This window comes from Fusarium oxysporum, chromosome 10 (assembly GCF_000149955.1).
Source record: "Fusarium oxysporum f. sp. lycopersici 4287 chromosome 10, whole genome shotgun sequence".
Taxonomy (NCBI): Eukaryota; Fungi; Ascomycota; class Sordariomycetes; order Hypocreales; family Nectriaceae; genus Fusarium; species Fusarium oxysporum.
Genome location: NC_030995.1, coordinates 634,993 through 661,321, shown reverse-complemented (window position 1 = coordinate 661,321; position 26,329 = coordinate 634,993). Strand labels below are relative to the sequence as shown.

General features: G+C 48.6%; 9 protein-coding genes across 26 annotated transcripts; 2 read left to right on the top strand and 7 right to left on the bottom strand.

The window, feature by feature from the left end:
* Positions 1-557: 557 nt before the first annotated feature.
* FOXG_13805 (uncharacterized protein) lies at positions 558-4,834 on the bottom strand. Of its 3 annotated transcripts, none has more exons than XM_018393815.1 (4): positions 4,793-4,834; positions 3,171-4,725; positions 2,372-2,951; positions 591-2,298 (listed from the first exon to the last, which is right to left on the bottom strand). In XM_018393815.1, exons 3-4 carry the CDS (start codon positions 2,531-2,533, stop codon positions 862-864), a joined length of 1,599 nt encoding a protein of 532 aa, XP_018253164.1. In that variant the 5' UTR covers positions 2,534-2,951; positions 3,171-4,725; positions 4,793-4,834; the 3' UTR covers positions 591-861. The 3 variants fall into 3 exon arrangements, with proteins under 3 accessions (XP_018253166.1, XP_018253164.1, XP_018253165.1); XM_018393816.1 differs by having other exon boundaries at positions 2,372-2,948; XM_018393817.1 differs by lacking the exons at positions 3,171-4,725; positions 4,793-4,834 and having other exon boundaries at positions 558-2,298; positions 2,372-3,034.
* A 2,683-nt stretch (positions 4,835-7,517) lies between these two features.
* FOXG_13804 (uncharacterized protein) lies at positions 7,518-13,201 on the top strand. 2 transcript variants are annotated; one of them, XM_018393813.1, is made up of 2 exons: positions 7,518-11,966; positions 12,019-13,201. In XM_018393813.1, the coding sequence occupies exon 1, from the start codon at positions 8,435-8,437 to the stop codon at positions 10,439-10,441; it is 2,007 nt and encodes a 668-aa protein (XP_018253161.1). In that variant the 5' UTR covers positions 7,518-8,434; the 3' UTR covers positions 10,442-11,966; positions 12,019-13,201. The 2 variants fall into 2 exon arrangements, with proteins under 2 accessions (XP_018253161.1, XP_018253162.1); XM_018393814.1 differs by lacking the exon at positions 12,019-13,201 and having other exon boundaries at positions 7,518-11,095; positions 11,319-11,368.
* FOXG_13803 (uncharacterized protein) lies at positions 7,771-11,896 on the bottom strand. Its single transcript, XM_018393812.1, has 2 exons — positions 11,621-11,896; positions 7,771-11,573 (listed from the first exon to the last, which is right to left on the bottom strand). The coding sequence occupies exons 1-2, from the start codon at positions 11,775-11,777 to the stop codon at positions 11,011-11,013; spliced, it is 720 nt and encodes a 239-aa protein (XP_018253163.1). The 5' UTR covers positions 11,778-11,896; the 3' UTR covers positions 7,771-11,010.
* On the bottom strand, positions 11,999-14,711 carry FOXG_21260 (uncharacterized protein). Of its 15 annotated transcripts, none has more exons than XM_018401569.1 (5): positions 14,579-14,699; positions 14,379-14,513; positions 14,067-14,309; positions 13,327-14,004; positions 12,016-13,272 (listed from the first exon to the last, which is right to left on the bottom strand). In XM_018401569.1, the coding sequence occupies exons 2-5, from the start codon at positions 14,463-14,465 to the stop codon at positions 12,196-12,198; spliced, it is 2,085 nt and encodes a 694-aa protein (XP_018253147.1). In that variant the 5' UTR covers positions 14,466-14,513; positions 14,579-14,699; the 3' UTR covers positions 12,016-12,195. The 15 variants fall into 15 exon arrangements, with proteins under 15 accessions (XP_018253148.1, XP_018253150.1, XP_018253151.1 ...); XM_018401571.1 differs by lacking the exon at positions 14,579-14,699 and having other exon boundaries at positions 12,060-12,696; positions 12,758-13,272; positions 14,379-14,565; XM_018401570.1 differs by lacking the exon at positions 14,579-14,699 and having other exon boundaries at positions 12,060-12,608; positions 12,758-13,272; positions 14,379-14,565.
* A 628-nt stretch (positions 14,712-15,339) lies between these two features.
* FOXG_13801 (uncharacterized protein) lies at positions 15,340-16,584 on the bottom strand. The gene has a single exon (XM_018393811.1). The coding sequence runs from the start codon at positions 16,425-16,427 to the stop codon at positions 15,441-15,443; it is 987 nt and encodes a 328-aa protein (XP_018253145.1). The 5' UTR covers positions 16,428-16,584; the 3' UTR covers positions 15,340-15,440.
* A 429-nt stretch (positions 16,585-17,013) lies between these two features.
* On the bottom strand, positions 17,014-19,789 carry FOXG_13800 (uncharacterized protein). Its single transcript, XM_018393810.1, has one exon. The coding sequence runs from the start codon at positions 19,724-19,726 to the stop codon at positions 17,174-17,176; it is 2,553 nt and encodes an 850-aa protein (XP_018253144.1). The 5' UTR covers positions 19,727-19,789; the 3' UTR covers positions 17,014-17,173.
* Positions 19,790-20,593: 804 nt separating this feature from the next.
* Positions 20,594-20,998, top strand: FOXG_21259 (uncharacterized protein; the record flags this gene model as incomplete). The annotated part of the gene is made up of 1 exon (XM_018401567.1): positions 20,594-20,998. One exon carries the CDS (start codon positions 20,594-20,596, stop codon positions 20,996-20,998), a length of 405 nt encoding a protein of 134 aa, XP_018253143.1.
* Positions 20,999-21,284: 286 nt separating this feature from the next.
* FOXG_21258 (uncharacterized protein) lies at positions 21,285-22,870 on the bottom strand (the record flags this gene model as incomplete). The annotated part of the gene is made up of 3 exons (XM_018401566.1): positions 21,285-22,288; positions 22,341-22,442; positions 22,495-22,870. The coding sequence occupies 3 exons, from the start codon at positions 22,868-22,870 to the stop codon at positions 21,285-21,287; spliced, it is 1,482 nt and encodes a 493-aa protein (XP_018253142.1).
* Positions 22,871-23,256: 386 nt separating this feature from the next.
* On the bottom strand, positions 23,257-26,120 carry FOXG_13797 (argininosuccinate synthase; the record flags this gene model as incomplete). Its single annotated transcript, XM_018393809.1, has 19 exons — positions 23,257-23,339; positions 23,382-23,499; positions 23,551-23,715; positions 23,774-23,848; positions 24,214-24,260; positions 24,442-24,465; positions 24,527-24,565; positions 24,616-24,759; positions 24,814-24,868; positions 24,926-24,946; positions 25,001-25,094; positions 25,147-25,239; positions 25,315-25,333; positions 25,404-25,496; positions 25,549-25,572; positions 25,631-25,800; positions 25,941-25,965; positions 26,031-26,044; positions 26,098-26,120. The coding sequence occupies 19 exons, from the start codon at positions 26,118-26,120 to the stop codon at positions 23,257-23,259; spliced, it is 1,326 nt and encodes a 441-aa protein (XP_018253141.1).
* Positions 26,121-26,329: the final 209 nt, after the last annotated feature.

Here is a 26,329-nt window from a genome sequence, read left to right as displayed (position 1 = left end):
TGAAACAGCGGTAGTTGGGGCCCTATTATTAGGGGAGCCTTTTTACTATTATCTTGACTCATGTTGCTCTATGGCAATTCAAGACCAAATGGACAGATGTTTAAATCGGAGACTGGCAAGGGGAGGCAACTCAGGACCTCTATCCTAAGCGACAAAAGACTTAGGTAAATTTAGTATAATTTAGTATAGATTTAGTGAACATTAGATTAGGTATTCCTAGCACCTTGATTCAATATCAGATGTTTTCTTGCTTTCTGAGGGCTGGCCAAGGTATCCTCAATTGCGTGCTTACTTCTGTGCTATCTTCGACCCAGCAGGTTTGATGAAGCAGAAATGTCCGATGGGGTAAATCACGTTTCCTTCGCGTAGTTCGACCGGTACCTAGATCTAATCTTGTGTTATAGACTGGGGAGATCTTACTCAACCACATATCAACAGATTTTATTATACTCAATGGTGGTACTTTCGCCCTTCATGGGTAATGGGTATTTGAACAGCATGCTATGTAGGTGGAAAGGTATTGGTCAAGTATTGGAGAGCATCATGCATGAATAATGGCTGCTCTCCTTTCCAGACTCTATGTTCTCACATGGAGTAATACAATTTGAGGATTGCCATTTGAATAAAACCGAACTGGGTGTTTCCTAAATAACATGCTATATGCAACGCTAGTTTTGTTTGAAGTATAATCCATGGATATCTATCATTCGAAATCTAGTCCCTAACTCCCTCCCCTTACCTGCTGAGATACCTCCCATCCCTTCGAGGTAATAAAACCTCTGACGTTAAAGCATGGTACCAAAATCAACTAGTCTAAAGGTCAACTGAAATATACTAAACTTGCCTAAGTATTTTTGTCACTTAGGATAAAGTTCCTAACGTTTTCTCGCCTCCCCTGGCCATCGAAGTCTTCGGCTCCTGCGGTTGTGCTTGTGTTTCTGCTTCCTGCTCCAACCTCTGCCGCTCATCCATTGTAAGCTCGCTCTTAGCGGAACCAATCCGAATGAATGGGATGAAGAGTAAAGGAATCGATGCCACGCCAAACGCCAGCCAAAATGCCACCTTATAGCTCTTGCGAAGTCCCAGGCTCGCCGTTTCTGCAACCGCGATATCTGCAATACCGAGGAAGAAGCTGATGCCTAGGAAGAGAACACTGTTGATCAGAGCTCCCGCGAGTCCCTGTCGATGGCTCGGCATGTTGGTCGTCAGGAAGATGTTACTGACTGTGAAGGTAATGTCGATGCCGATTGTGCAACAGACCATCGCTGGGAAAACCCAGGCCCAGTAATTCGGGTTCTCAGGCATAAGGGCAAATAGCAACATGGTAATCGCATTGGCTAACGACGAGATGAAAAGCAACACCCGTCCTGGGAGGAAGTGCAGTGTGAAGCCTCCCACGGTACCGATGATGAGCCCACCAACGCACATTGGTATGTACCAGACGGCAGTGATGAGTGGTGACCTGTGCAAGACTAATTCCATATAGAAGCTTGAATAGAAGAGGAAGAGTCCAAAGGTGCCGAAAGCCATGAAGAGCACGGCTAGCAAACGATTCATTCCCTTTGGCGCAAAGAGGTCGGCAGGCAGAAGAGGAACTCGAGCTTTGTGCGTTTCGACGTACCATGCGCTGGCTAGGAACATGACTCCGAGGATGAGTGTGACGATGATATAGGGTGTTGCCCAGCCGTGGGGGGCATGTGAACTATCTGTTAGAGAGTAGACAACGAGGAGAAGGCCCGGGACAATAGTTCCAACACCCCACCAATCCATGGGGATATCGGTCTTTCTATCATGGAAGTCGAAAGGGACAGCGAGAAGGGAAACTGAAGAGACAACGGCAAATACGATAGTGCCGATCCAAAAGTACCAGCGCCAGTCAAGATACTCTGCTGTCAGACCTGCAACGAAGATACCGAAGAAGAATCCCAGGGGTGCAAAAGCCCCGTACAGAGCAAAGATGAGATTCTTTCGAGGTCCAGGGCGATAGAACTTGCCCATCAGCATAACACCACCAGGAAGATATGCCGCAGGACCGAAGCCTTGAAGGGCTCGACAGAAGATGAGCATCATATAGTTCTTGCTGAACCCAGCAATGAGAGCCCAGAGCAAGAACCACAGGAGACCGCCATTAAAGACGATGTAACCGCCGTACATATCGCTCAGGCGGCCCATTGGTAGAAGCATGGCTCCTGTGATGAGTGAGAAGACACTTGAGGGCCATGTTTGTGATGCAGCCGGGATATTGAGTTCTTCGGCTAATGGTGGAAGGATAACATGAAATCCACTGACGAAGAATTCCTAATGATGTCAGTGCCTGCATTGAACAGCCGGTGGTGTAGGATAGAACGACGATAATGAATATAGAACTTACAGCCATTAACATAGAACAAAACACAGAGAAACCAAATCCTAGTTCGGCCCATATTGACTTAAACACTTCAGGTCGTTGACGACCGAGCTTCTCAACATCCATAGAAGAGTCCCGACTTCGTCCAGCCTGGACCCCAGGATTCTCCTCATCAGTTCGGCTCATGATATACACATCAATTAAAAAAAAATAAGACAAGACAAGATAACAGTAATATTCAACCGTCTAATCATGAACCAAGGCTATAATACAAGAAAAAAGAAGAGGATGCCATCACGCTTTGTAGTATCTCGAAATCTCGCTTGCCCCGTCATTGACCATGCTTGGCGAGTGGATCGAGCGTGGGAAAAATTGCCTCCTTCGGTATAGCGGCATGTCTAGCTGACAAAACATTCGATTCAAGGGAGCGAGAAATGCTTGTTAAATGCCGATGTGACGCCCGAGGCGATGCTGTTTTTGCTAATATGACGACCGAGTCGTGGAGTTGAGGGCGTAAGATGACGACCTGGCTGAGATTTCTGGGGGATTGGGTGATATTTATGACGACCCGGTGCAGGAATTTGTAAGATGAGATTATTAACTACTTTTTTGAATTAATCAGCTTCTTTAGAAATGCTCAACCCAATAACGTGGAAAAAACAAGCTCTGAGAAATTCATGGTGTTTTTGATGCCATCGCTTCAGCTCACTTGGAATGATCTGACTCACTGAGTAACGCCCATCGGCTACAGGAAACTTGTGACGTTAAATCAGGGTGCCAAAATAAACTAGTCTAAAGGCTTGCTAAGATATACTAAACTTACCTAAGTCTTTATTTCTCTTAGAAAAGAGGTCCTTAGGTTTTCTCACCTCCCCTCATCTATGCAGCATCTGGATGATACTTCCCCGGATTTTGCTTCACAATTAGGTAGTGATCTCCTCATCGACCGCTTCCCGAGGGTCGCGAGGACTCCGGGGAGCGCGGGTCGGCAGTTGAATGGCAGATGGAATGACCCTTGACTTGGCCCTCTTTGTTAAGTTTGACAGCGCGGCTCTCTCTTTAACTCAGCACAATACGTTGCTTGATCTTCTGAAGACCTTTCGAGAACAGCTGTTTGTTTATGGGATATACCTAACTTGATGCTCAATGAAACGAGTCTCGCTTGACTCGGGGAGCTTGAATGGGCAGTGTAAACCCTCAAACAAAGAGTGCAGTCTTGTTCGATGCGTGAGACGTCGTTGTGGTTCTCGAACTCAACACGACTTTATGCTGCTGTACCATCGACAGCCTGCCATTCTGTCAAGAAACTGCGTTTCATTGCCCACAAGGAGTTAGTCTCATTCAAAGTATCATCCATATGCTTGTCTTCGAGAACATAAAGACGACTCCCTGCCAACTAAGCTCGCAAGATGCTTGTGCTATCTACTCATCTTAGATTTAGTTACCCAAACCGCACGCCGGACCTTGAGGTACCAGAATATCGATGTTTCTTACTGACTAGGATGATGGCGTTCGACCGACTTCCACGATTGTGGATGAGAACCTTTATAGTTTATCCAGCATTTGCCCACCATCATCACGTCGAGGTCAGATCGCTCGTGTGGTTCAACAACATCACAGCTCACTAACCAGTGATAACATCGGGTTGGAAAAATAAAGGAGAACGAGAGACACGGCCAATTAAACTAGCATCTGAGATTTCTCGAGAAAACAGTCCCAATTCTTATCGTTGACCTAGGTCATCGTCTTCTTGACTCTTGATGGTCGTGCAGCTTGTGCTACCCTGGAGCTTTGGGCGCAAAGCAGCCGCTCATGTGCTGGAAACTATGACTCCTCCAATGAGAAAGCAAAGATCGACTCCAATTGATGAGATCGTGGCCTCATAGAATATATTTCACCCAGATCGATGGTTGCTATTTGTAGATCACCAATATCGGCGCTTAATACGAGAAGCTTTCGGGGTGAAGGAAGGCTAACACCAATGATAATCACACTGAGAACGGGCGCTTCCATCGTGACATGGAATACTGCAGTTGGTGATATTCTACCAACGTTACACAGTGACTCTCTTCTCAAGTGACAATCTCAGAAGTACAGTGACTCGTTGGAATAAAGTTACAAGCTTGACGTCGCGATAAGACCCTGCGAAACAATCACTCTCCGCTTCTCCGTAAAGATCAATTGCAAATCGATACAGATCAGCTCAATGAGTCGCGCACGTGAAACGGGACTTGTAGGTCTTGAAGCACGACTCGGGGAAACAACTGACGTCGTGAACTGACTGTACGATGGACCCTTTATGATCGGCGGTTGAAGATCAGCGTTGTTAACACAGGCGGTTGGCTAGATGGTAGAACCGCATTCCAGAAGGCAGTGGGCTTTGCTTGCACAAAAGGTTATTTCAGGGCTGATGCTCTAGGCTTATTGAGAATTTGGGAGGCGAACTTGAATCTTAGGAAACACATGGCGAGTGGAGTTGATCTCAAGATAATGGGGTAAGTATCTCTTGGAAGCGATCTCAGCTGGATGTTTACTCCGTTGATGAACTACTATGCCGACTTCGGCGTGGAAATGATGGGGAAGTGAGACATCTCGATGCAGTTTGGGGTACGACGACTTCCATGTGATACATAACACAGGCCAAGGTTCGTTGCCACGGTTTGAGATGTCACAAAGAGGAGCATTGAGTCGTTCGTCGAAGGGGAGATGAAGCAACCAACTTTCTCAAGAATACGACATTAAAGGCAGAACAAAGAGGCCAAGGTTTCAGTCTTCAAGCGGTGTGCATCAATTAGCACCAAAGACAAAGAGAGCCATGTAAGCCATCAAGATCCCAAGAACACAAGTCATGTTATTTTTTCTCTTCAGGACCGAAAACTCAATTCTACCGATTTGCCAAAAATGAGATGGCATGGAAAATGGCCCACGTGTAATTGGATAAATACAAAGCTGGAACAAGATGCGGATATCACCTGAGGTCAAGGGGCACGGGATAAAAGAGCCGCAATTGATTCGACGGACCAGGATAATTTTAACTCAACAACATCAGGAGAGCGTGGGCTCGATAGGTACAGGAAAAACTCCAAGGGCTGGGGGATTTCGTGTTTCTTCGTGATATGAAATGGCGGAGGTTTAGATCCATGATGATTAGAGGGTCTCGTGAACTTTTAGCCCACGGCAGGGCTTCCGGAAAACAAGCATTGAACCAGGGCGGGCTGATGCGGTGAGTGCGGGGGATCAACGGGGGAACTGCACTGTAAAGCAAGGGACCTGAGCGGTCGGTGATGGAAACAAACATCCAATTCATTCAAGTGAAGCTTTACTTTGTTGCACTGCCGTGGAGAGCGAATGCAACGGCTCGTTGTGGCTGCTGTACTCAGATGTTGTCTCTCGAGTTATCGCTTTCGGAAGCCGCTGGAGAAATTGAGCTAACGTTAGATAGAGCACGCTACGGTATCGTATTGTGATGGAGGGTTGTCAAGTTGAGAAGGGTGAGTGGCTGTTTTGGATGTGACGGCATAGGAAAGTGTGTGTGCTGCGTGCCCGCATGAGATAACTCTGTAATGGAGGTGTCGCGTGGGGGGTTGAGTTTACGAACGAGACGTTCTGTTGAACTTTCACGATAGCTTCAATTTCAGCTAAAGAGACATAATAACACGGAGATACAGCCATGCCAATTACACTGACTCACTTGCAAAGAAACAATTGTCGGAACTTTCTGAGACTAAATTCCAGTTCATCCTCAACGAAATAATGGCGTGGCTGCCGTGTAACACAGAACCTCAACAGTAACACGCATCTAGGGCTGCACCTGCAACCAACATCAGATCTCACAGCAGAGAAAGGGGGGCGCCTTTGAGGCTCTGGCTTAGCGAGGGTGTGACGCCTGTGAGATAACGGACCTTGCGGACCTGGTGATGGAGGGTTACAGCGTAACAGCCAGAAGTGCTGCTGTCTTTGAGAAAAGAGAAGAGACAAAGTCATGAGAATTCTTCTCTTTGTTCTTGCTTGGACTGGTCGCCACAATGGCCACGAGTTTATGGGCCTTTTAGTGAGGACCTTGGTTACACCTCTTTTGAAGTTTTGTGCATGTCTAGTTCAGTTTGTCCTGATCTAACTAGTTGTCTAGACTTCTGACAATAGTTTCAGAGTTTCGGTTCAGATGGAGTTTGAAATAGTCGGTGAGGACGGAACTGCAGGAACGTCAATCCCCAGCAGCGGGTCGATGTCCATTTTGTTTGTTTCCAGGTTTCTTGGGATGGCTGTTTCTCACCGGGGCTCTGCGGCTTCGGGGCCCGGGCGGGAACACCAGCAGAGCCCCCGGGCGGACGCGGACGGCGGGTGGCGAGCCTGTATTCGAGGTCTTGGCTTGGTTATGTACGGTGTTTTATTACGCGGGTTGGTCTTGGGATGAGATCATAGAGGCCTGGTCGATGATAGCCACATGAGGGACGATTGCTTGCATGTTGGTGGGATTGGAATTGTTGGACGTGGGGAGCTGACATTGCAATTAATCTGAGTACATTAATGAATCAAAGGGCATTGAGTGAAGTAACCAACCTGTGTGGGCTCAAGAGTAAAGTACTGTATGTTCTGAGTCAGATGTGAAGCTCAGTGCTATCGTGGGCTTGAAAGATGACCTCAGCACAGTAATATCCTGACTCTTGCGACTCTCACACTGTCCATCTACTCCTGATATCCCATGTTAATGAGACCCCACCATGGCCCTGACGGACTCCAAGACACCCCCACCAAGAACTGGTCTGGGCTAGGCTTGACAGAATCAATGAGACATGGTTCCCACGGGGAAACCGCTTTTGATGCTGGGGTAAGAGGCAGAGACACTATCGTGAGCCTCACATTGTGAGAGATTGAGCGCCCTGTTTGTGAACATCAAAGGGAAAATGCAGTGCCCTGATTAAAACCCGACCTTAAGCGATGATACATGGACCATTACTTTATTTGTAATATCACTTGTGCGCACAGAACGCAACATACTCTGATTTGATTGTTAAGATGCTGGGAGTTGGCTAGCATGCTTTTATGTTGCTGCCTGGGTTCTGAGTTTACTGGTGGTGCCCGCTGGACTGGGCCGGCTAACGTTAGCTGGACTGGCAGACCCTTCTCCTTGTGTTCCAGGGGTCTTTTCTGCACTGCACTTTTGCCTCGGGAACTGGTGTCCGCGTCGTGTCATTCAAGGTGGCATGTGGGATGAGATGCTGAAAAACAAGAAATTCCAGTGTAGACAGATAAGCAATTTGGTGATTCTTTTAGTTGGAGTTGTCTGCGACATATGATGATTTTGAGGCCGTGGAAGGCAGCTGGACAATTGATAGCGAGGCTTAGGTCTTGAACTTGTTCGATAGTTTGTGGCGGCACTTCCAATGCGAGAATAGAGCAGAGTCTGACCGGACATGGACTTGACACTCCATCCATTAACAAGGGTCCGTTGCCCGTTGATTTGACTGAAATGTGAACTTGTGACCGCCGGCGTCGGACGCCAGCCATTTCCCGCTTCCATTCTCGTCACCAAGAAAATGAATGGATGGATCAGAGACAATTCCATCCATGTACCTCTACTACCGAAAACAGACTTATCCTGGTACTGTACTGTTTAGTGAGGTGAGGTGCCTCTATCGCCCCGCCCGCTCTTTTTGCTCTGGCCTCTGCTGTTGCTAAAACCAAGGTCGCCCGCGCAGTCGGAGTCTCTTATTCCAACTGCTTTTCTCTACCAGAGCAAAAGTTGACTGTCGTCACTAGCAAACCACCTTCACATTTTTTAATCTTCCCTTCTACTTTTCTTCTTTTCCCCTTCCCACTAAAGCCTTTTACCCTTCCTCCACCGAAACATCCTGCGGTCTACCCCAATTGCGGTCTTCTCATTGCCCTTACCTAAGGCAAACACTACTATTACTCACTTGTTTTTGTCCCCCCCTGCCCCTCCATCACAAGCACAGGACAGGCACAGGCACCGCGAGCGAGCGAGCGCAACGTAGGCCAAGTACGAACGAGCTCGCATCAACCCAGTCAAGTCCGCACGAGTCATCTATTCCCGAACCCTGGTCTTTTCTTTCTCCTCCCCTCATCATGGCCACGACAGACAAACCTCGGCGACGGTTTGTTCCAGAGCCCATTGAGACCACATTTTCAACCAGTCGATCAAGCAACAGATCAGATGAGAAAAAGACGCCTCGCACAATGAGACCTAATCCCGAACCTACACCCGAGCCCTCGCCTCGTTCTCCCTCACCTGGCTTGAATGAGTTGCAGAAGAAGCACCAGCAGCGACCAAAGCGACGCTTCGCTCCCCAGTTGATCGAATCGTCCCGTAGAAGCCGCAGAGTTGGAGATGCAGGACCTGCGACCAAACCTACCGACAAGACCGACATTACCCCTTACACAAAGAACATTTACACCGCCACAAAACACCGCGGCAGGCGGCGAGACGATGCCCACGAATCCCCTTCCAATGGCCCCAGACGTCGCGAATCCGAGGATGAGAATGTCGTTTCGTTTCTGCTAGAGATCGCTGCGAAGGAGGCGGAGCGCCAGATGCAGGAGGCCGCTCTCGCCGCGTTCCCCAACAGTCACATTCGTGAAGGAAATGTCGATCATTTTTACTTCCGTGAGAGTTCAGGAAGTGATCAATCTCCCGAGAGCACTTCTCCCGTGCATGATCACCATGGCCATCCCGTCAAACACCATCACAATGTGCGGCGGCAATCGTCCGACAGCAATCTCGGCTGGTGGCATAAACACATGCAGGAGCATGTCGAGGCCAAGCAGGAGCAGGAACAACAGCAGAAAGATGAGGATGCTATGGCGATTGACGAGAAGCCTGGGGAGATGGACACCCTCGTTGAAGAACCTGCAGTGGAAGCACCAGCGGTTAAGAAGGACGAGGATGTTATGATGCGAACCGATACGGCAGACCTCGATGCAATGGACCTTGAACCTCCTCCGGATCCGATGTGGACCACCTCGAACACCCCTCGTGATAGCAGTAGCAAGCGGTCATCGATCGGTGTCAGTGGCCCGATTGGTGAGACGCATATGCCGTTGCTTGACACAGAATCTTATTTGACAGCCGAGCAACGCAGCAAGGCATCGTCCCCGGCACCTGCAGCATCCCGACACATTGGCGAATCTACGATGCCCTTCATCCCATCGGCCCCGGCCGTTGGATCTGCAGATATCCCGTACGCCAAAGCTTCTCAAATACCCCCAGACACCGGCGGTTTTGCTGCCGCGCGCAACCTCGCCCGACCCTTCGGATACCGACCTTTCGGACGCGGATCGCCTGCTCCCTCGTTCCAGAAGAAGCGTCTGGGTGTCACACCGCCCATGCTCGGCAAAGACCTCGTTTTCCGGAGGTGTCCGTCTCCCAAGCAGACCAAGCTCGAGCCCGATCACCCATTCGCAGAACGCCATGCCGAAGAGAAGTTCCGGGATCTTTCGGGTCAGAATGGTCTCTGGAGAGGCTATTGCTTCAGATCAGACTCGAATGACAACTACCTGGTGCCAGCAGACCTGCATGCCCCACCAATGCTCGCCACGCCCAGACCGGCGGCCACTCCCGGTGACGCTTCAAAAATCAGCTCTCCACCATACACAGACGAGCCTGCCATGATCGGAGCAGCCAATGGCCAGGCCAACGGTGTAGCGCAGCACCGGACACGGGCCGGTCCCCCCAAGGGACTCCACATGCTGCATGGTATTAACGAGCGTCTGCAGAAGGAAAAGGCACATGCAGAGCTCGAAGATAAGATTGATCAGGAGTTTGATGATAGCTTTGTCACCCAAGTGTACAACTATCTATCGCTAGGCTATCCTGCTATGGCCCGCGCTTTTGATGGCGAGCTTTCACGTATTAGCTTGATGAGTATTGAGGACCTTGAGAGAGATGATGAGAAGCAACTCGCCCAAGGCCACCTCGTCGAATCAGAGGCCGACAAGCCTCGCGATCAGAGATGCCCTCGATGGCATGCTCTTCAATCCTATATTAAGGAGTGGGCTAGACAGCACCCCAACCTCGACAGCATGGACCCCGTTGGATGGGGTGTCCGAGAACGACGAGGCAGCTGGGCTGTCTAAGCTTCACATTGCGATATCGATTGCGATATCGTTTGCGCATTCACTGTTTTATTGCGCCTTGCTTACAGGTTTCGGTTTCAGAAGATGTTGATCGGTTACGAACACAATTGTTTAAACCATGGAAGGGCGTTTTGCTTTTACATCGTGGAAATTTCTACGCATGCTGTTCGAGTTTTTATAAGAAGCATGATGGGACGAGGAAGTCCCCGGAGCGGGCTTTGCTGTATGGACCAAAGTAGAGGAGGATCAAGTTTTATAATGCGTTTGTTTGCGATGCTCAGCGGTGGATGGCCTAGAAGGTGGTTCTACTAGATGACGGAAAGACCGGGGAAGAAAGACAAAAGCTACCAGAGGGGGACCTAAATGAACTGGATGGAGACGGCATGCGAGAGAGCATCGCTGTAGTGATTAGTGTGAGAGTTCAAAGACTTGTTAAGTGCCGCTACACAGATGTGTAGACAAAATGCATTTTAAACTCGGCCGAACGAACCGAGAGAGTTTGCGCTGATGATAATTGAGGCTCACATGAGTGTAATTGAGTTGACTGCTTTAGATCATGTGAACTGCCATCACAACTTTGACCCATCTTTCCCACTCTCTTCAATAACTTTCCATTCTCTCCCACCAACACCAACCGTGTCCCCCTCTTTCAATGTCTCTTCGCCCAGAATTTTCCCAATCGGCAATTCCGCATCTCCCATACTAATAGTCCTCTTCCACCCCTCTTTCCACTCCCATCTTTCGAGTGAAATATTCTCTCCAACTCTGATCAGCCCCTGCGCATAACATCCCAATCTCACTACTGAGCCCCTCACTCCGTTCTTCTCATCCTCCGTTTGAAGAACAAGCGCTCTGACAGCTGGTTCGCCAGGCACAGCAGTTGGCGTAGCATCATGCCACAGCTCTTCATACGCTGTGTCGATTCCAGTATCAGGGTTAACCATACTTCCCTTTTCGAGGGTTAGATCGTTTGGTTGAGGATACATGAAGCCGGCGTCGGAGTCGAGAGTGCGGGATGATATCCATTGATGGAACGTTGAGTGGGAAGTCAAGTTTCCGTCTGGGTCGGGGATTTTGGTAGATACTGTTGTGCCGGCTATGGCCCAGTCTAGACGAGATAGGGGAAGGGGTTCTGATGCGTATCAGCTGTGAGTGGGAGACAGTGTAGGAGGTGCGTACCATCTTGACCGGTCCATGATGGGTCGTTATCGGGGAGGAGAATGCGTAGATCAACGAAGCGCTTGAGGCGTGGTGATGTTACGACTATAGTCGATGTTGGCTCAGAGGCCTCGTCTGGGAGCCAGCGAATGAACTTTCTTATCGAAATCGTACCCATTATGAGATATTTAGTTGTATGTAAGAGTTGTGACTAGGCAAGTGAGGAGATGAGATGAGAGTTGAGTCAAGTGAGTTATAAGTTGAAGAGGGGGCTGATATGCGGGGGCGGAATCTGGGGTTGTTGAGAGCGGAATACCGATATCCACCAGGTCCCGCCAGTATGGTACCAGTCAACGTCATTTATTCCGTAGGTATTGTATCCTAAAGCATTTTGGAACTCGCTGGCTGATACAACTCAGTGCAAGAATAGATTATGGTCAAGAAACTTGGGATCATCATGGCCCGTTTTATACTTAACTTCTGCCGTTCTGAAAGATATGTCTGTAGCCTTGGGGAACTGGAGATGAAAGCATCGATTCCATCCATACGGGCCATCTATATTGGAATAGTGTCAAAAGGATACATTGCCTGAGTGACTATTTGTACATATAAAAGCTCACACCTATAAAAGCCCATATCTGATAAGACAACGCAAAACCGCCTGCTAGTAGAAAGATGAAAGCATAGTCCAACATTTGATTGAGAAATGAACAAAGGGAGAAAAACGCGAGCAGTAGGACACATCTCAAACAAAAAGTCACCCATTTGGCCCAATGCTTTCTATCCGCCCAAACTTCCAGACCATAGGCTAAGAGCTGCAAAAGCTTCAGAGCCACAGCAGTAACTAACATGTACGGGTCAAAGTAGGAAACACCAACCCTCCAATTCAAGAAGCGAAAAAAACACGACATTAAAAAGAAGGACAGAAAGATGTAACATGGGAAAAATAACAATATGGCAAATCGCCATCTGGTAGCTCTCAGTCTCGGCATGTGATAAATGAGATTTACTAAAAGAAGGTAAGTAAAACAAAATGGTATTAAGTTGCAAGAAAAAAACAGTAACAGAGCCACGCTCTTTTGGCTTGCTGTGCCAGCCTGCAAGGCCCCTGAGTTTGCAATTCCAAAATTTAACGCGCAAAAGTTCAGAGAGACTTGCATCGCTGAAGATCCGAGGAATAAGGTATCGTAAGTTGTCAGTTTCAATGGCCTGCTCCAAATCGCCTTGGACAGAAAAACGTCGCAGACGACCCAATAAATCTGGTAAAGGGGCTGTAACAGTAATATTGATAATGCAATCTGCAACAATGGCAAAGCAAGTCCTTCTGTGTCTGGCTGATCGAGGACAAAGTAGATTCCGACCTCGATGTATGATAGCGCTGCCAAAAAGAAAACACCTCGGTAGGCTAGGCTGTCGACATGGCCAAGGCCAGCGACGGGGTCAAGGCCACTACCGGGACCATTCATCTGCTGAGTATTGGTATGAGTCATTTGTGGTGTGTGAGTCTTAGGTGCCGTGTAGAAAGACTCGATCGCTATTGCAATCGGTGCAACAAGAAGGATCAGCGGAAGAACCTGGCCAAATGTCCACTTATTATCATCCGCGGGAGAGGGTATTCGAAACTTGACCAGTCTTGTTGTAATGTAGATTATGGTGAAGAGTAGCCAGTATACCTAAGAAATGATGTTAGAAATATCTCATCAGTGTATAGGTAAGAGATGACATACCTCGGCGAGAAAGGAAGTAAGGAAATTGAGCTGAATGCTGAGTACGACGAGGATAGCGATCTTGAAAGGTTCTAGCAGATGACCAAAGAAACCTTGCCCTTTTCTTCGGGCTCTAGGATCCCGTATTTGGGTGGTAGAACCGTCATCAACACCGTATCGCAAAATCCTTGACTTGTGATGCATACGAGATGCAAACTTGCGCAGACCCCCCTCAAACCTCTCAAACATCTTGGCAATGCGTATCGAAAACCCCCAAAGAAGAAGAAGAATCATTTTAACGCCCGATGAAAAGGTGATTGAGTTCACATCGACACCTTGTTTGAAGTAGCAGATGGCAGGGCGACCACCCTCTGCTGGGGGAACTTCTATTCCTATTAGCTGATCAGCTTCCCTGTACCAAGGATTGTCGCCAAACGTCGTTGCCAGTCCAACTGCCACCGACAACAGGATTTGAATAACAGCCATAGCTGTTAGGCGCCAGATGCATTTCACGAAGTTATTGGTAAGGTGGTTGCGGAGGAATGAGAGGCTTGCGAGGTGGGTGACGGAAGCCATCCATGCAAGATAAATCATGTATTGCCAGTGATAGGCAACTATATCGCAGCCCATAGCTACATATGCGCTAATCAAGATTGCGAGCGCTGTGAAGCTTTGGATATCGGCAAACATCAGGACGCACTGCGATGTATATGACCTGAGCCTATGTAGGTACGAAAGGGCTGGTGAGAATCGAGTCTTACGTTGTTGAATATCCCTCCAAGCCTCAAGGACCTGCATGGTACTGGATTTGAGGAGTCGTTTCCTAGACCAGGTACTTTTTGAAGAAGGTTGTTAACGAAGTAGTCGACTGAGTTCGGATACTTGGAGAGTTTTTGCGTGCCCTCTTTTCGAAATGGGTCCAGTTTAGGATCGAAGGCTTTGAGATAATACACGATGAGAACTAGTACTACCATCCACGCTGTAAGAATGAATGCTAGAGTGACCTCGTCGCTTTAAGTCTCATGAATATGTCTGACCGTGATTCCCACGGTGTGAGGTAAATTTGTGCTTACCCCGATCCCTCCAATGTCGCCGTAAGAGGGAATGTCCTCCGGGTAGTCTTCGCAGGTGGAAGTGCAATAGTCTGAAGAATCCCCCATCTTGGGCTGTGTTCTTGACGGAACATGATCTTTGAAAAAGAGGTGTCCCTGAACATTTATGTATCAGTCTGACATGATCTGTTGTTCAGCTCTACCGGGTTGCTCAGCCTCACAGAATCAGGCTCTGCAGCCAAGAGCACCAATACATGCAAGTCGCTCAGTCACGTTTCATCAACCACTCCAACGAGGAAGCAAGATGCGAATTCAGCCTAATCAGATTCACAAAACAATCTGAATGACTTGATGTATACGAAACCAACCTTGCAGGAAAAGTCGGCGAAGAACAACACCTTGCTATGTAATTGGATGCCCCTCTTCACCCCTGTAGGCAATCTTTGTACCTGAAGATCGTCAGCACTGGTCTCCTGAGGCTTGAAATAACAACTGTACTAGAACCAGTGATTGTTTGCATATATTAGTTTGCTAATTGGGTTGAAAATAGTTCAGGGTTTTAAGAGAGAGCTGAACAAGGATAATCTCCTTTCCGCCTAAGACAATTATTACAGACATACACTCTCTGGCTTTGCCAACAAATCGACTCCACAATAACGCTTAGAATATGGCTTTAAAATGCTTAATATGGTGGCCGGGCTCATATGCTATTTTGTAGTTGTAAACTTCGGAACAAGTAATAGCAAGGGCAGTCGCACTGTGATAGGTAGTGATTAGACCAAAGGGATACCATCAAGGACGAATAGGTCTCATCAGAAAGGATGACTACATTGTCGATAAATAAGATCTAATCGGAGTTAAAAGGCCTTGAGAGTAGTTAATAATGATACCCTAGATTTAGGTCAGAAGTTTTCTTGCTTCCTTAGGCCATGGGCTGAATTAATACGAATGTTATGAGAATTCTACAGGAATAGTTATTTGGGAAAGTCTTATACTTAAAGTCAGAGTCTATTGGCTATGAAAGGCTTTTATATTTGTCTAGAACTCCCTTTGTCAAGCTTGGCAGATACCAGATCGCACCACTTAGGCGTTGATGACACCGGTACCGGCATTCTCCTTGAGATACTCACAAATACAATCCGCAGAGTCAGTAGTGTAGTCATAAGGGGGAACAAAATCCTTCTCCTGCGTGATCTGGGCCTCACTGTTCTCAAAAAGATTGTCCTTCTCAATAGCGAATCCATCCTCCTTGGAATCAAGGTTCGTAACAATAGGTCGCTTAACGTTAACAAAAGCAGTAGTTTCAACCAGAACTTGAGCACCCATGCGAGAGTTCACTCCAGATGTGGGAAGATCCTCATAGCAGCTGCTGTAAATATGCGCGGTTCCGAAACGAATGGAGGGAGCGCGGCTGTTGATGTTACTCCAGTAGTTGTGGTGGTAAGTAACGTGGAGCTTCCCAGTGTCTTGATCGCCGTTGCTGTCGCTGTGGCCGATAAGACTGGCTTTCCAGTGGTCGGAGAACTTGTTCCATGAGAAGGTGAGGAAGTCGGAGCCACGCTTGGCGTCGAGGAGACCGTCGTAGAAGTCCTTGTCACCGGTGATACCCTCGGCGGAGAACTCGTTGTGGTCGATCCAGATGTTGGTGGAGGTCTCGATGTCGATGAGATCCATCCCTTTGGGAGGGTTCTTCATGGCGAGGTTGCGGATGATGACATTGTCGGCCTTCTTGATGCGGAAACCACTGTCAGTGAGGCCAGAGCTGGAACCGACACCAAGGATGGTGGTGTCGCTGTTAACGTTCATGATATCGCAGCCGGTAAGTTGGCCGTCGATATGGATGACGCCGCCATTGGAGAGAGCAGAGGTGAGCTCCGAGCAAGAGGTGACGGTGACAGGGTCACCAGAGCCTCCAGTGGTCTTGGCTCCGTACCCAACGAGCTCATCAACTTCGGCTGCACCGCAGCTACCAGAAGAAACCACAGAACCAGCAGACTCGGAAGCCTGGGGGACAGGACAAGCAGTGGCCAAGAAGGCAGGGATAAGAGAAATAAGGGCGGATCGCATCATGGTGATAATAGGCACAGCCTTAACGATAGACAGATAAAGAATGTAAGTGTAGTTTATAAAGAATGTAGTTGAAAAGAAAGTGAGTTACCAAAACACCATCTCAATGAGAGAGGAGCCCAGATATAAATGTTTCTACATCTCCACAAATATGTCATCCGATTAGACTTAAGATTAAGTCTAAAGATCAGGAGTCTCACTGCTCTCCTATGTTTGGCGGACGAGAATATCACCGCCTGGGCAACGGCGCCAAGCTGCTTATTCCCCGTTTTTCGGGTCTCGCGAGTGGAAACATTGGAGGCTGAGATATCTTGGCAGAGTGTTCCTGAAAACAAGCGAGCTTGGCTGGGTTTCAGGGCTGATGGAGTGTTTATTACCGGATGACAGCGGGCGGCTGCGTTTTCTAGAAATGTGCTAAGATCGACATCTATAGCCGAAGGGAGTATTAATCACTCGTGGGTTCTGTAGTTATGTCAAGATATTTGCTCGGGCATGCCTTGAGGTATCAAAGGGCTTGAGATGCTTGCATCCATGGGTGAAAATAAACTTGTCAAAAGGCTGCTAAGTTTATCCTAAGTTATTATAAGATACCATAAGCTATCCTAGGACAACATAAGCTTCCTTAAGCATCTTCATCTCTCAGGATTGAAGGTATGAAATTAGACTATTAGATAACTGGGGTCTATGTGATAGATAAGCAACCCTACTCGAGAAATATGGATAAAACGTCGCCTTTACGGATATTCCCGTCATGAAGCACACGAGAAGCACCCCCTATCGTAGTATTTCTCCGTGCCCTGAGGATTATACGTGATTCCCAAACTAGCAGGTCCAACTCTAAAGGGATAGCACTCAGTGTTGCTCTTGATGTACGCAAAGCCCTGACAATCTGCCCGTTGGAGGCAGACGGCAGCGCAGTTGGCCAGACTTCCAACTGGTTTGATGACATAGTTTAAGAGACGAGCGCTTTGAGCTTGTTGGCCGCTTTGACCGGGGATACCGCAGGTAACGTCGTCGCTTAGAGAGGCTGAGGGTACTGCACAATCCGTTGGCTCTGCTTGTGTCGTTTGAGTAGTGGTTGGTTCCCCTGACGCGCTTGTTGCAGCTTGGGTGCTGGAGGAATCCTCGCCAGCTGGTCGTGTCGAGGTGATCATGGTTGTGGGGGCCTCAGATACAGGCTGCGAAGAAGTGACTGCGTCACCGCAAAGTGTGCAGCTCATACACTCCAAATTACTCCATACGCCAGGTGCATTGGAGACTCCATCGATAGTTGGGTCTGAGCTGAACATGCACCTCATCCCAGATCTAGTAGGATCGATAGCAAAGGCCTTGCACGACCTATCAAGCTTGCAAATGAGAGCACAGTCTTCGAATGTGTTTTGATTAGGGAAGTCAGCGAGACTACGGCCATATGGTTCGACATTGCGTGGCCAACCACGCTTGCCACATGTTGCTGTTGAAGGCACAACGTTTGCGGCGGAACAGATTCCGGGGGATGGCACGCCGTTGGCACACAGAGCTGCTGTGGTGGAGGGAGGTGCAGTAGTTGTAGTTGGAATAATTGTTGATGAGTCGGCCTTGTCACTGGCTTGGCTTGCACTCGTGGTTGATTCAACGTCAGAGGTGGTTGCGATAGCTGGATTGGTAGTCGTCGGCACAGCCATGGTCGAAGTTGTCTTGTCCTCCGCAGCACATGTCCACTGAGGCATATTCGCAGGGTCTTGACCAATAGAAATGTAGTCGAAGTAAGCATTTCCCTGTCCACAAGCATGGCAATCCATATCCGTAAACCAGAAGAGCTCACTTCCGGCCTCGGCAACCTCAGAAGATCTGGCGTCATACAGACTACAGCTCCCAAATGTCGCTGCATAAGACTTGCAAGAAGGATATTTGGCACAAAGATCGCGGCATTCGTTGCTAAGACCACAAACGCCCCTCGTCGAGGCAGTCAGGAAGGGTTTGGCACAAGATTTTGCCTTGCCTTTGACTTGAGTACAAGACTTGGCGGGCGTATCAGCGTTGACGTTTACGCATAAAGAACCAGCAGGTTGCTCGGCGCACTCGTCCTCTTGGATACAGCTTCGGTCGTAAGCCCAAGCGGCATCAAGGCCTCCATTGGTAGGGACGTCAGCCCAGTTCGTGGCGAGAAGGTTACAGGTGTTGGCGCAGCCGCTGCCTTGATAAAGCCATTCGAAGCTTTGGCAGTTGGTATCTGAAAGGCAGAGAGCAGCACATTGCTCTTTTGTGATCTTACTACCGCCGTACCCCTTGTAACCTTTTGTGCTGCTATAAGGCCTCTTGGCGCAGCCTCGACCAGCTGCGCCAGTTCCGAGTTTGGCACAGAGCTTAGGGCCTGATGCGGTAGGATTAGTTGGTGCAGAGGTCGGGGCTGAGGCGGAGACTGAGGTGGACTCGACTGTCTTGTCGGTTGCTGAGGCTTCATCGGTAATAGTTTGTGCTTGAGAAGATTGGGTTGTAGGAAGGCCAGAAGACTCGGTGCTGTCGCTGCTAGTCGTAGCTGTGTCCACAGCTGGAGCGGTGCTTGTTTGAGCCGGAGCAATGGTAGCAGCATGCTTCGACGTAGGAAAGAACAACGAAATGCCATCAACCCACTCATCGCCAATCTTGTTAGAGACAAAGACTTGGTCGAAGTAGACTTCAGCAGAGCCTCCATTGATACAGTTGAGCTCGAAACGAATCATTCCACTTGTAGTGGTGACAGGCATCGAGTCGACAAACTCCAACCAGTTGTTGCCTTCAGCGACGACAGGAAAGTATGGAGTTGCTCCAAATTGAACATTTCCGTAAAGTCCTTCGATACGACACGTATCCGCGATAGCATTGTTCACGATAGAGTACCAGAAGCGAACAGTGAAGTCACTGGGCTCTAGATTGTCGAGCTGCTGCTGAATCCAGGGGTTCTCGGATACGAAATCTCGCTTTTGACCGGGAGTTCCTGAATTGGTCTTGAGTTGTACACAGTTCCTCTCTTCGGTGTGGTCTCCCTGATATCCCGGGCCTTGAAGGAGTTTCGCATTGCCACCGGCTTGAAAGGCGTAGATACCGCCATCTGATGAGGGATCATAACCTCCAAAGTCGCCGTTTGTCACAGCATTAGTGATGATTACTGGTCCGTCGGTCGTTTCGGACGAAGGTGCTGATTTGGTTGCTGTTCCGCCGGTGACTGAAGCGGAATCCGTAGTCTTAGCTCCAGCTGGTGAGGAGGGCTTGCAATTGCTGGCAGCAACAAGTTCAAACGAGCTCGCGAAAGCCAAAGCCACAAGCGCTGAAACGGAACGCATCTTGAACGAACGAATAAGCCGAAAGGCTAAAACGAGTGACTGAGCGAAAGAAGGTTATCAATCACCTACGCCACTTGAGAATAAGAGCGAACTAAGAATATATAACAGTTGCGAAGGCGTCCACCTCCCGCTGCCCGACCGTTCTCCTGACATGATGGGAAATTTCCGCGGTCTTGGTCTAGGTTTATCGCGTGGAATTGTTCGATAGTTCTCAGCTTTGAATCAATAGCTCTGATGGGGTTTCCTATTTAGAGAGGATGATGGGTCTAGATTGGGTTGGTCTAGCGAGCTATTGAATGCCTAGTGGGCTGTTTAGACGGAACCCTGGACTGCAGAACGGGTTTTGCTGATGAATACGCTCTCGAAGTTGTCAAATTTTAGGTACATGGGAAGTAAGACTTCTGCCTCTCAAATGCTAGCTCCAGCTTCAACTGCCGATCTCACATGTTTTGTTGTAACGGGCCATCCCGAATCCAGACTCTCGGGAATTTTTAGGGCCCTGCGTTGTGAAGATGCTAGGAAGACCTTAGGAATTTTAAAATATTAATATCAAGTAAGAGAAATATTTATTAAGCATTAAAGTAAGTAATCTTATAAAAGAAGAAAAAAGGACTCCCATATTTCTTTAGGTTATCTTTTATGGTTTTTCTCAGTTTAAAAAACCTCGACCAAATGCATGCATTCAAGAATGAAGGCATCTTCAGGCTCCGAGTCAATACGTGAGGTTCACAGAGTTTTCCAGCCAGGTAACTTAAAGTCTGTCGCTAAGCACGATGTCAAATGGAAGCCTAGCTATTCAGATATTAAGATTCCTGGAAGGTGACAAACCTCTCTTACATTTGAGTATAAATACCTACCGTGATTCTAATGAGTCTGCCACATTTCCGCGACCGCAAAACAGTTACTACTCCTTCGATCCTTGATGGGTATAAGGAGCCACGATGGTGCTTGCGCTCGTTTCAATCTGTTTTCCATTTCGTTTTCGGCAAATATCGCGAGCTTATGCATGGCGTCGATAGGGAGCTTCGTGAAAGAGAGGTCCTTGATGGTGGCATATCTCGTGGGGATAACACTCGAGTTTGCCAGTTCCTTTGGGTCGTTTCGCGCGATGCGACGGGATATCTGACACTGGAAGACATATTCATGCGCGATATCGATCAACATGGCTTGCTGATCGAGTCATCTCTCAAGCCGATATACGAACCCTGGACGCGAGCAACATACTTCTGGGATGGAGAGCGGATGGCGAAGATATATGTTAATCAGTGGTAAGTGTAGTAATTGTTGGGATGATGATAAATAGTAGATGACTACGTCTAAGGTGGCTACGGTGCTTCCAAGTCGTTTGAGACACCATAGCAACTCCAAACCCTTCGCACATATCAGGCCAATCACATTACTTTGAGATTCATGTTAGGGTGAGTTAGCATCTCGTTTCCTCGTTGAAATGGTACATGAAACGCGGCCAGGCGTCTTGGACGTCTTTGAGGCTTGGGGCAACAACTATCAATGCGAGGCTCGATCATCCCCAGCCCTTTCTATTTACCTAGGCTAATGTCTAGTCTATCACAGTAAAAGGTTGAGGCGGAACAGTGACCACAGCTGCTTCCCATAAAGCCCTTCCAGGAACATTATGGACAATACCGATCCACGGAAACGGCTTCACTTTAGCCCTCACCTCCTCCCAGTTCCTTGTCTCCAATAGGTTTGAGGCCTCGCGAATCTCATCCAAGACAAGTGTACCGCAATCCCCATTCGTCAACGAAAGCCCATACACAAACACTATCCAAAGCCACAAAGGCCGATACTCTTCTCCCTTCGCCAGTAGTGCACGGTTCTTAATATGCTCCCTAAGCAGCTTGTGCAAGAGCTTACAGTGTACACTCTTAAGATAACTTGCAGACCATGTGACGGTAACCAAGAACACTAACAAGGCCAGCTGCCACACATCATCCATCAGATCTTGTGGCCTCGCGCCACTCAGCGGTGCAAAGTCGACCAGTCTCTGCCACATCGAGATAAGCACATCCTGGTACTGCAGACCCGACATCTTTGCCTTCCCGGGTCTTCGGCACAGCGCCAGCAGTTCACGTGTGATCTGCCGCAACAACTCACTCATCTGGTTCAACGGATATGGGGGATTCCGAGCAGATATCGGCCCTGCCGCTGCTGCTGTGAGTCCCGCGTTACCGAAGCGTGTGCGTGTGCCCTGCGCAACCGCGAGTTCGATGTCGGTGCGGCAGATCTTGTGGAGTAGTGCGCGGTTGCACTCGCGTATGTCGGAGATGCCGCCGGGCCGGAAAGTGAGGAGGTTCTCAAGGCCTTGAAGATGCATGGTGCTGGCGGTGAGATTTTGAGTTATGTTTGAGTGGATTGCGAGTGAGATTATTATAGCAATGTTGGAGTCTTTCTGAGCAGAGGCTGGCTGAGAGAGTCGAGGGTTCATGAGACGAAGGGCTTGGGAGAAGTGACGAGTTGCTTCGATGCTTTCGAGACTGGGGGTTGGGATGTCCCGTAGGACGTTGAGATACGTCGCTGCCATGGCGAGAAGACAGTGCAGGCCTGGAGCTAAGGTTAGTGGTAGTCTCGCGATAGGGGATGACGAGAAAGTTACAAGCTTGGTCTGCTACCATGTACCTGAACCATGGTGAGCCAATCTCATCTGTAGGTCTACAGAAGGCGTACGGATATATGATGTTGCAGATCGCAGTATGGACTGAAGGTGGTTAGTGAGCTGTTGTTGTGGAGCTAAGCCAAGATAAACTGACATTCGTAGACATAGTATCGCATGGACGGAGTGAACTGAACCGGGAATGAGAAGTACGTATACTCTTTCCCCGAGTATGGATTGTTGATAGAGTATGTAGTGTCTGTGTCTGTGTCTCTGTCTGTGTCTGAGTCTGCGATTTCTGGGAACAATAAGGCATTGCCATCGTTATCGACAGCACCGCCGAGGCTCTTGGCAAAATCTTTCTTCGATTGGTCTAGACCCTTGTACAAGTCATTCAATTGAGGTGCAGCATGCCTCTTCCCACGACCTTGTATTGTACGACCAAGATTCTTGCCCTTCATAACATGACTTCGTATCGCCTTGCGGGCACCAGGCTTCTGGGTAGAGTCATTGTCGATGAACTGGAACTTCATCGTCACGTGAGAACATCACAGTTGAATGTATATAGGATTCGTTTCGATCGCTTATTTAGGGTGAAATGCGATGAGAAGTTGGGAAAGCATTCGACATGGAGGTGAGATTACGTCGTTGTGGGTAAACTCCGTAAACCCCGAGAGGGGCAATGGTCATGTTAGTCAACGTCCATCCAGATTATGTTGAGGCAACAATTGAAGTGAAGTCTTTGTGATATCCCAATCGTGGACAGGTGAGAACATCGGTCGCATGTCCAAAAGAAAATGACAGCCCAACTGCAGGCATGTGATTTCCAACTTTGCAGGAGTTATTCTCTTCAACGGACAGTCGCACGGTAATTGATCTCACTGAGAAGTGAAGAAGGTATTACACAAGAGCTTTTTTTTTATTGTTTCTCGTACTCGTGATGTCCAAGCACAACATAAACCATTCCATTCTCGCCGATCTTCCTCTGTCTACCAGAAGCTTCTGCAGCGCTGGAAGGCCAGCATCCCAAGTCTGTCTACTTACGCTTGGAAAGGGGCTCGCCATCCCTGATCTTGCGCTCGCCATACTTGGCGATGCGGATAGCATTCACGTTGATAAACCCAGTTGTGTCTTCGACACTCCAATCCATGTCAAGAGTGTCCTGCATTCTCATGTTAGTTTTGATCCGAAGTGGTCCTCTTCAGGTACTTACCATGCTACTCTCTTCTTCGCTGTAGAGATTGGATGTCTCGCTGGAGCGGCCAACGATGATAACGTTGCCCTTGTAAGCAAGAGCTTCGACCTTGCCATCAACCTGCTTCTGGCTGAAAGAGATCGCCTGCTGAACGAACTCGCGTTCAGGCGTAAAGTACATTCCCTAAAAAGATGTCAGCAATGTCTAATCCGACAGGGCTTGAAGGGAAGGGGCTACGTGCGTTGTAGATACATTGCGCCCAGTCATCCGAGAGACGGTCGCGAATGATGCGCACCTTGCTATCCATCACGAGACCCTGAGCAATCGTTAGCTGGAGTCCTAAACTTATTCAAGATAGAGAGTGTTTGGATTGGCTCATGCTCAGGTGACTCTTGACTCCCTGGATTGGTATTGTATTGCAATGAGCAACGGCACAAGCCCAGGGCGCTGGTCAGGACTGCCACATGAAGGCCGGACTGCAGAAGCTATGGGCCTCGGGGGCTGAGGTCCAGCTGCTTTGGCCAGTAGCCTGAGCCCTTAAGGCTTTCGAGGGCTCTTGAGGCAGCTCCGCTTCTAAACGGCAAGATACTTTCGGCCCAAGAGACGACTCTGGAATCGCATCAAGGGATATCAAACACCGCAGCATGAGCCAATCCAATGCTCAAAGACGTGACAATTTACCTCAAGGTTTTGATGCAGCTTGCGCAAAATAGTCAAGCCGGGGGTATCTGTATACAATGTTAGAGTATCCTGTCAAAGTGCATGGGGGAGAGCGGAACAGGTGTCGCCTGCGAAGGGGCCATGATCTACGTCGCCGGCCGCCAAAACATCGACGATGCATCCGCAACCTCAAAGACGTCTCCAACAACAACAAATCATTAAAAAAGCAAGGAAATGGTCGAGACTGACCGTAGCAACCACGAGATTTTAATCCTGAAATGAAAAAAATTAGCAATCGCGTGCTGATGTGAAAGTTCCCTGAAAGTAGACTTACCGATGAACCTCGACTCGACGATATCCTCACGTCCAATACCTGGCACTGCGTCAGTACTCGCTTGAAAGCCCTTCGGTTCGCGGTCCTACCGTTGGCACGACCCAACTCGTTGGCCTCCTTAAAGATCTCCAAGGAGCCAGTAACGGTCTTGCCATCAACTTCAAGCTTAACGGGAACACCCTCAGCAAAGTGGACGGTGAAGCGAGTAGGCTTATCGGGAGCGTCCAGGGGATCTTCGGAGAGGCATTAGCGTAAAATTTACAAGTTTGTAGGCTGAGTCGCCTCACCAACTGTGCGCTTCCACATGTCCTTCGGGGGCTCCTTATCGGTTTGCTCGAGAATCTAGCAGGTTCAGTGTCAACAGGGCGCAAAGAGAGGTGTTCCCGTAGTAGGACTTACACCGGCCTCGTATGAGCAGTGCTATCGGATCGATAGTTAGTATTACGAAGAAGCAGTGGGACCTTTCATACATACGATGATGTTATCGTCCATAGACCATGGGGCCTTGGGAGTGGAGCTGACGGGGATTTTCTGCTCCTCGGCGAACTTAAGAAGATCCGCACGTCCCCTGCAGAATAATTAGCTCAAATATGCAGTAGTGAATACAATAGGAGGCTTACTGGAATCGGTTGAAGAACGCAGGGATGCGCCAGGGGGCCAGAACCTTCATCTTAGGGTCACATGCCTTCCACGCCAGCTCGAAGCGGACTTGGCTAGAAGAAAGTTAGTACGGTGCAAGAGCAACAGAGAGCGACAAAATATTTATCGGGATCATGATCAAGACTTACTCGTTGCCCTTACCGGTACCTAGGGTTAGAGTTACGTGTTAGTGACTGGATCGAACAGTAATGAGACCAGTAAAACCACGACAACTTACATCCATGGCTGAGGATCGTGCAGTTGTTATCCTTCGCAACTTGCACCATTGCCCTGGCCAATACCGGCCGGGCTAGACTTGTGCCGAGAAGGTCTTCAGGGCATTAGTGATGTCATCGAAGAGCGTCCGAGGTGAACCATCTTACATTGTCCTTCATAGATAGCGTTGCCTGGCGGATTCTGTTAGTAAGCCCGCTACAGTACCATGAACAGCCTGTAAAGACTTACACTGGATGGCGGGCCACACCAAGTCGTCAATCAGCTCCTGCTGGACGTTCTCGATGATCATCTTCTCAGCACCGAGCTTCAGCGCCTTGGCCTTGACGGCATCGAAGTCTTCCTCCTGGCCGCAGTCGCCAAGGAAACACACGACCTCATAGCCTTGAAGGACGAGCCACCTAAGAGTCATTGGTCAACTCTTGTTAAACAATCCCACATCTACGATGATTGTCGTCTCCACATCGAGCTCGAAGACTTGACAACGTCGTAGTCTTCTCGCCGCAATCCGTCAGAAAGCAAAACATGGGGGGCGCAGTACTTAAGAATAGTGGAAGTATCCAGGCCTGTCAATTGGTCAGAATATCTGATGTTGATGTTGATGATATTGCTTCTGGAGCTCTCAACTTACCGCCAGAGTAGGCACTGGACAAGGGTCAGTTATCTTGCTCGAACCAATTGAGTGGCAAATGACTTACAGGCAAACACGTTCGGGAGCCATGATGAATTTCGTTCGAAGTTTCTTGGACAACACAAGACGTTAATGTTGGCAGTGACTGATAGATATATCTCGATAAAATGTTGTTATCGCGCGAGTGTCCAGCTGTCGAAGTTTTTTGGATGCAGCTCCGAAGACGGCCAAAGCGAATCACCCCGCAATGCTTGGTGGGGCAATGCCCTCTTCTGTTGGGTCACAAATTAATCCGCACA

Coding starts and splice junctions, on each gene's coding strand:
- FOXG_13805 (XM_018393815.1), bottom strand. CDS start 2,533: ATGAGCCGAACTGATGAGGAGAATCCTGGGGTCCAGGCTGGACGAAGT. Junction 2,299..2,371: donor TTTGTTCTATGTTAATGGCT/GTAAGTTCTATA, acceptor TGACATCATTAG/GAATTCTTCGTCAGTGGATT.
- FOXG_13804 (XM_018393813.1), top strand. CDS start 8,435: ATGGCCACGACAGACAAACCTCGGCGACGGTTTGTTCCAGAGCCCATT.
- FOXG_13803 (XM_018393812.1), bottom strand. CDS start 11,777: ATGGGTACGATTTCGATAAGAAAGTTCATTCGCTGGCTCCCAGACGAG. Junction 11,574..11,620: donor ATCATGGACCGGTCAAGATG/GTACGCACCTCC, acceptor GATACGCATCAG/AACCCCTTCCCCTATCTCGT.
- FOXG_21260 (XM_018401568.1), bottom strand. CDS start 14,465: ATGGGGGATTCTTCAGACTATTGCACTTCCACCTGCGAAGACTACCCG. Junction 14,310..14,378: donor GCGACATTGGAGGGATCGGG/GTAAGCACAAAT, acceptor TAAAGCGACGAG/GTCACTCTAGCATTCATTCT. Junction 14,005..14,066: donor TTGGAGGGATATTCAACAAC/GTAAGACTCGAT, acceptor TATACATCGCAG/TGCGTCCTGATGTTTGCCGA.
- FOXG_13801 (XM_018393811.1), bottom strand. CDS start 16,427: ATGATGCGATCCGCCCTTATTTCTCTTATCCCTGCCTTCTTGGCCACT.
- FOXG_13800 (XM_018393810.1), bottom strand. CDS start 19,726: ATGCGTTCCGTTTCAGCGCTTGTGGCTTTGGCTTTCGCGAGCTCGTTT.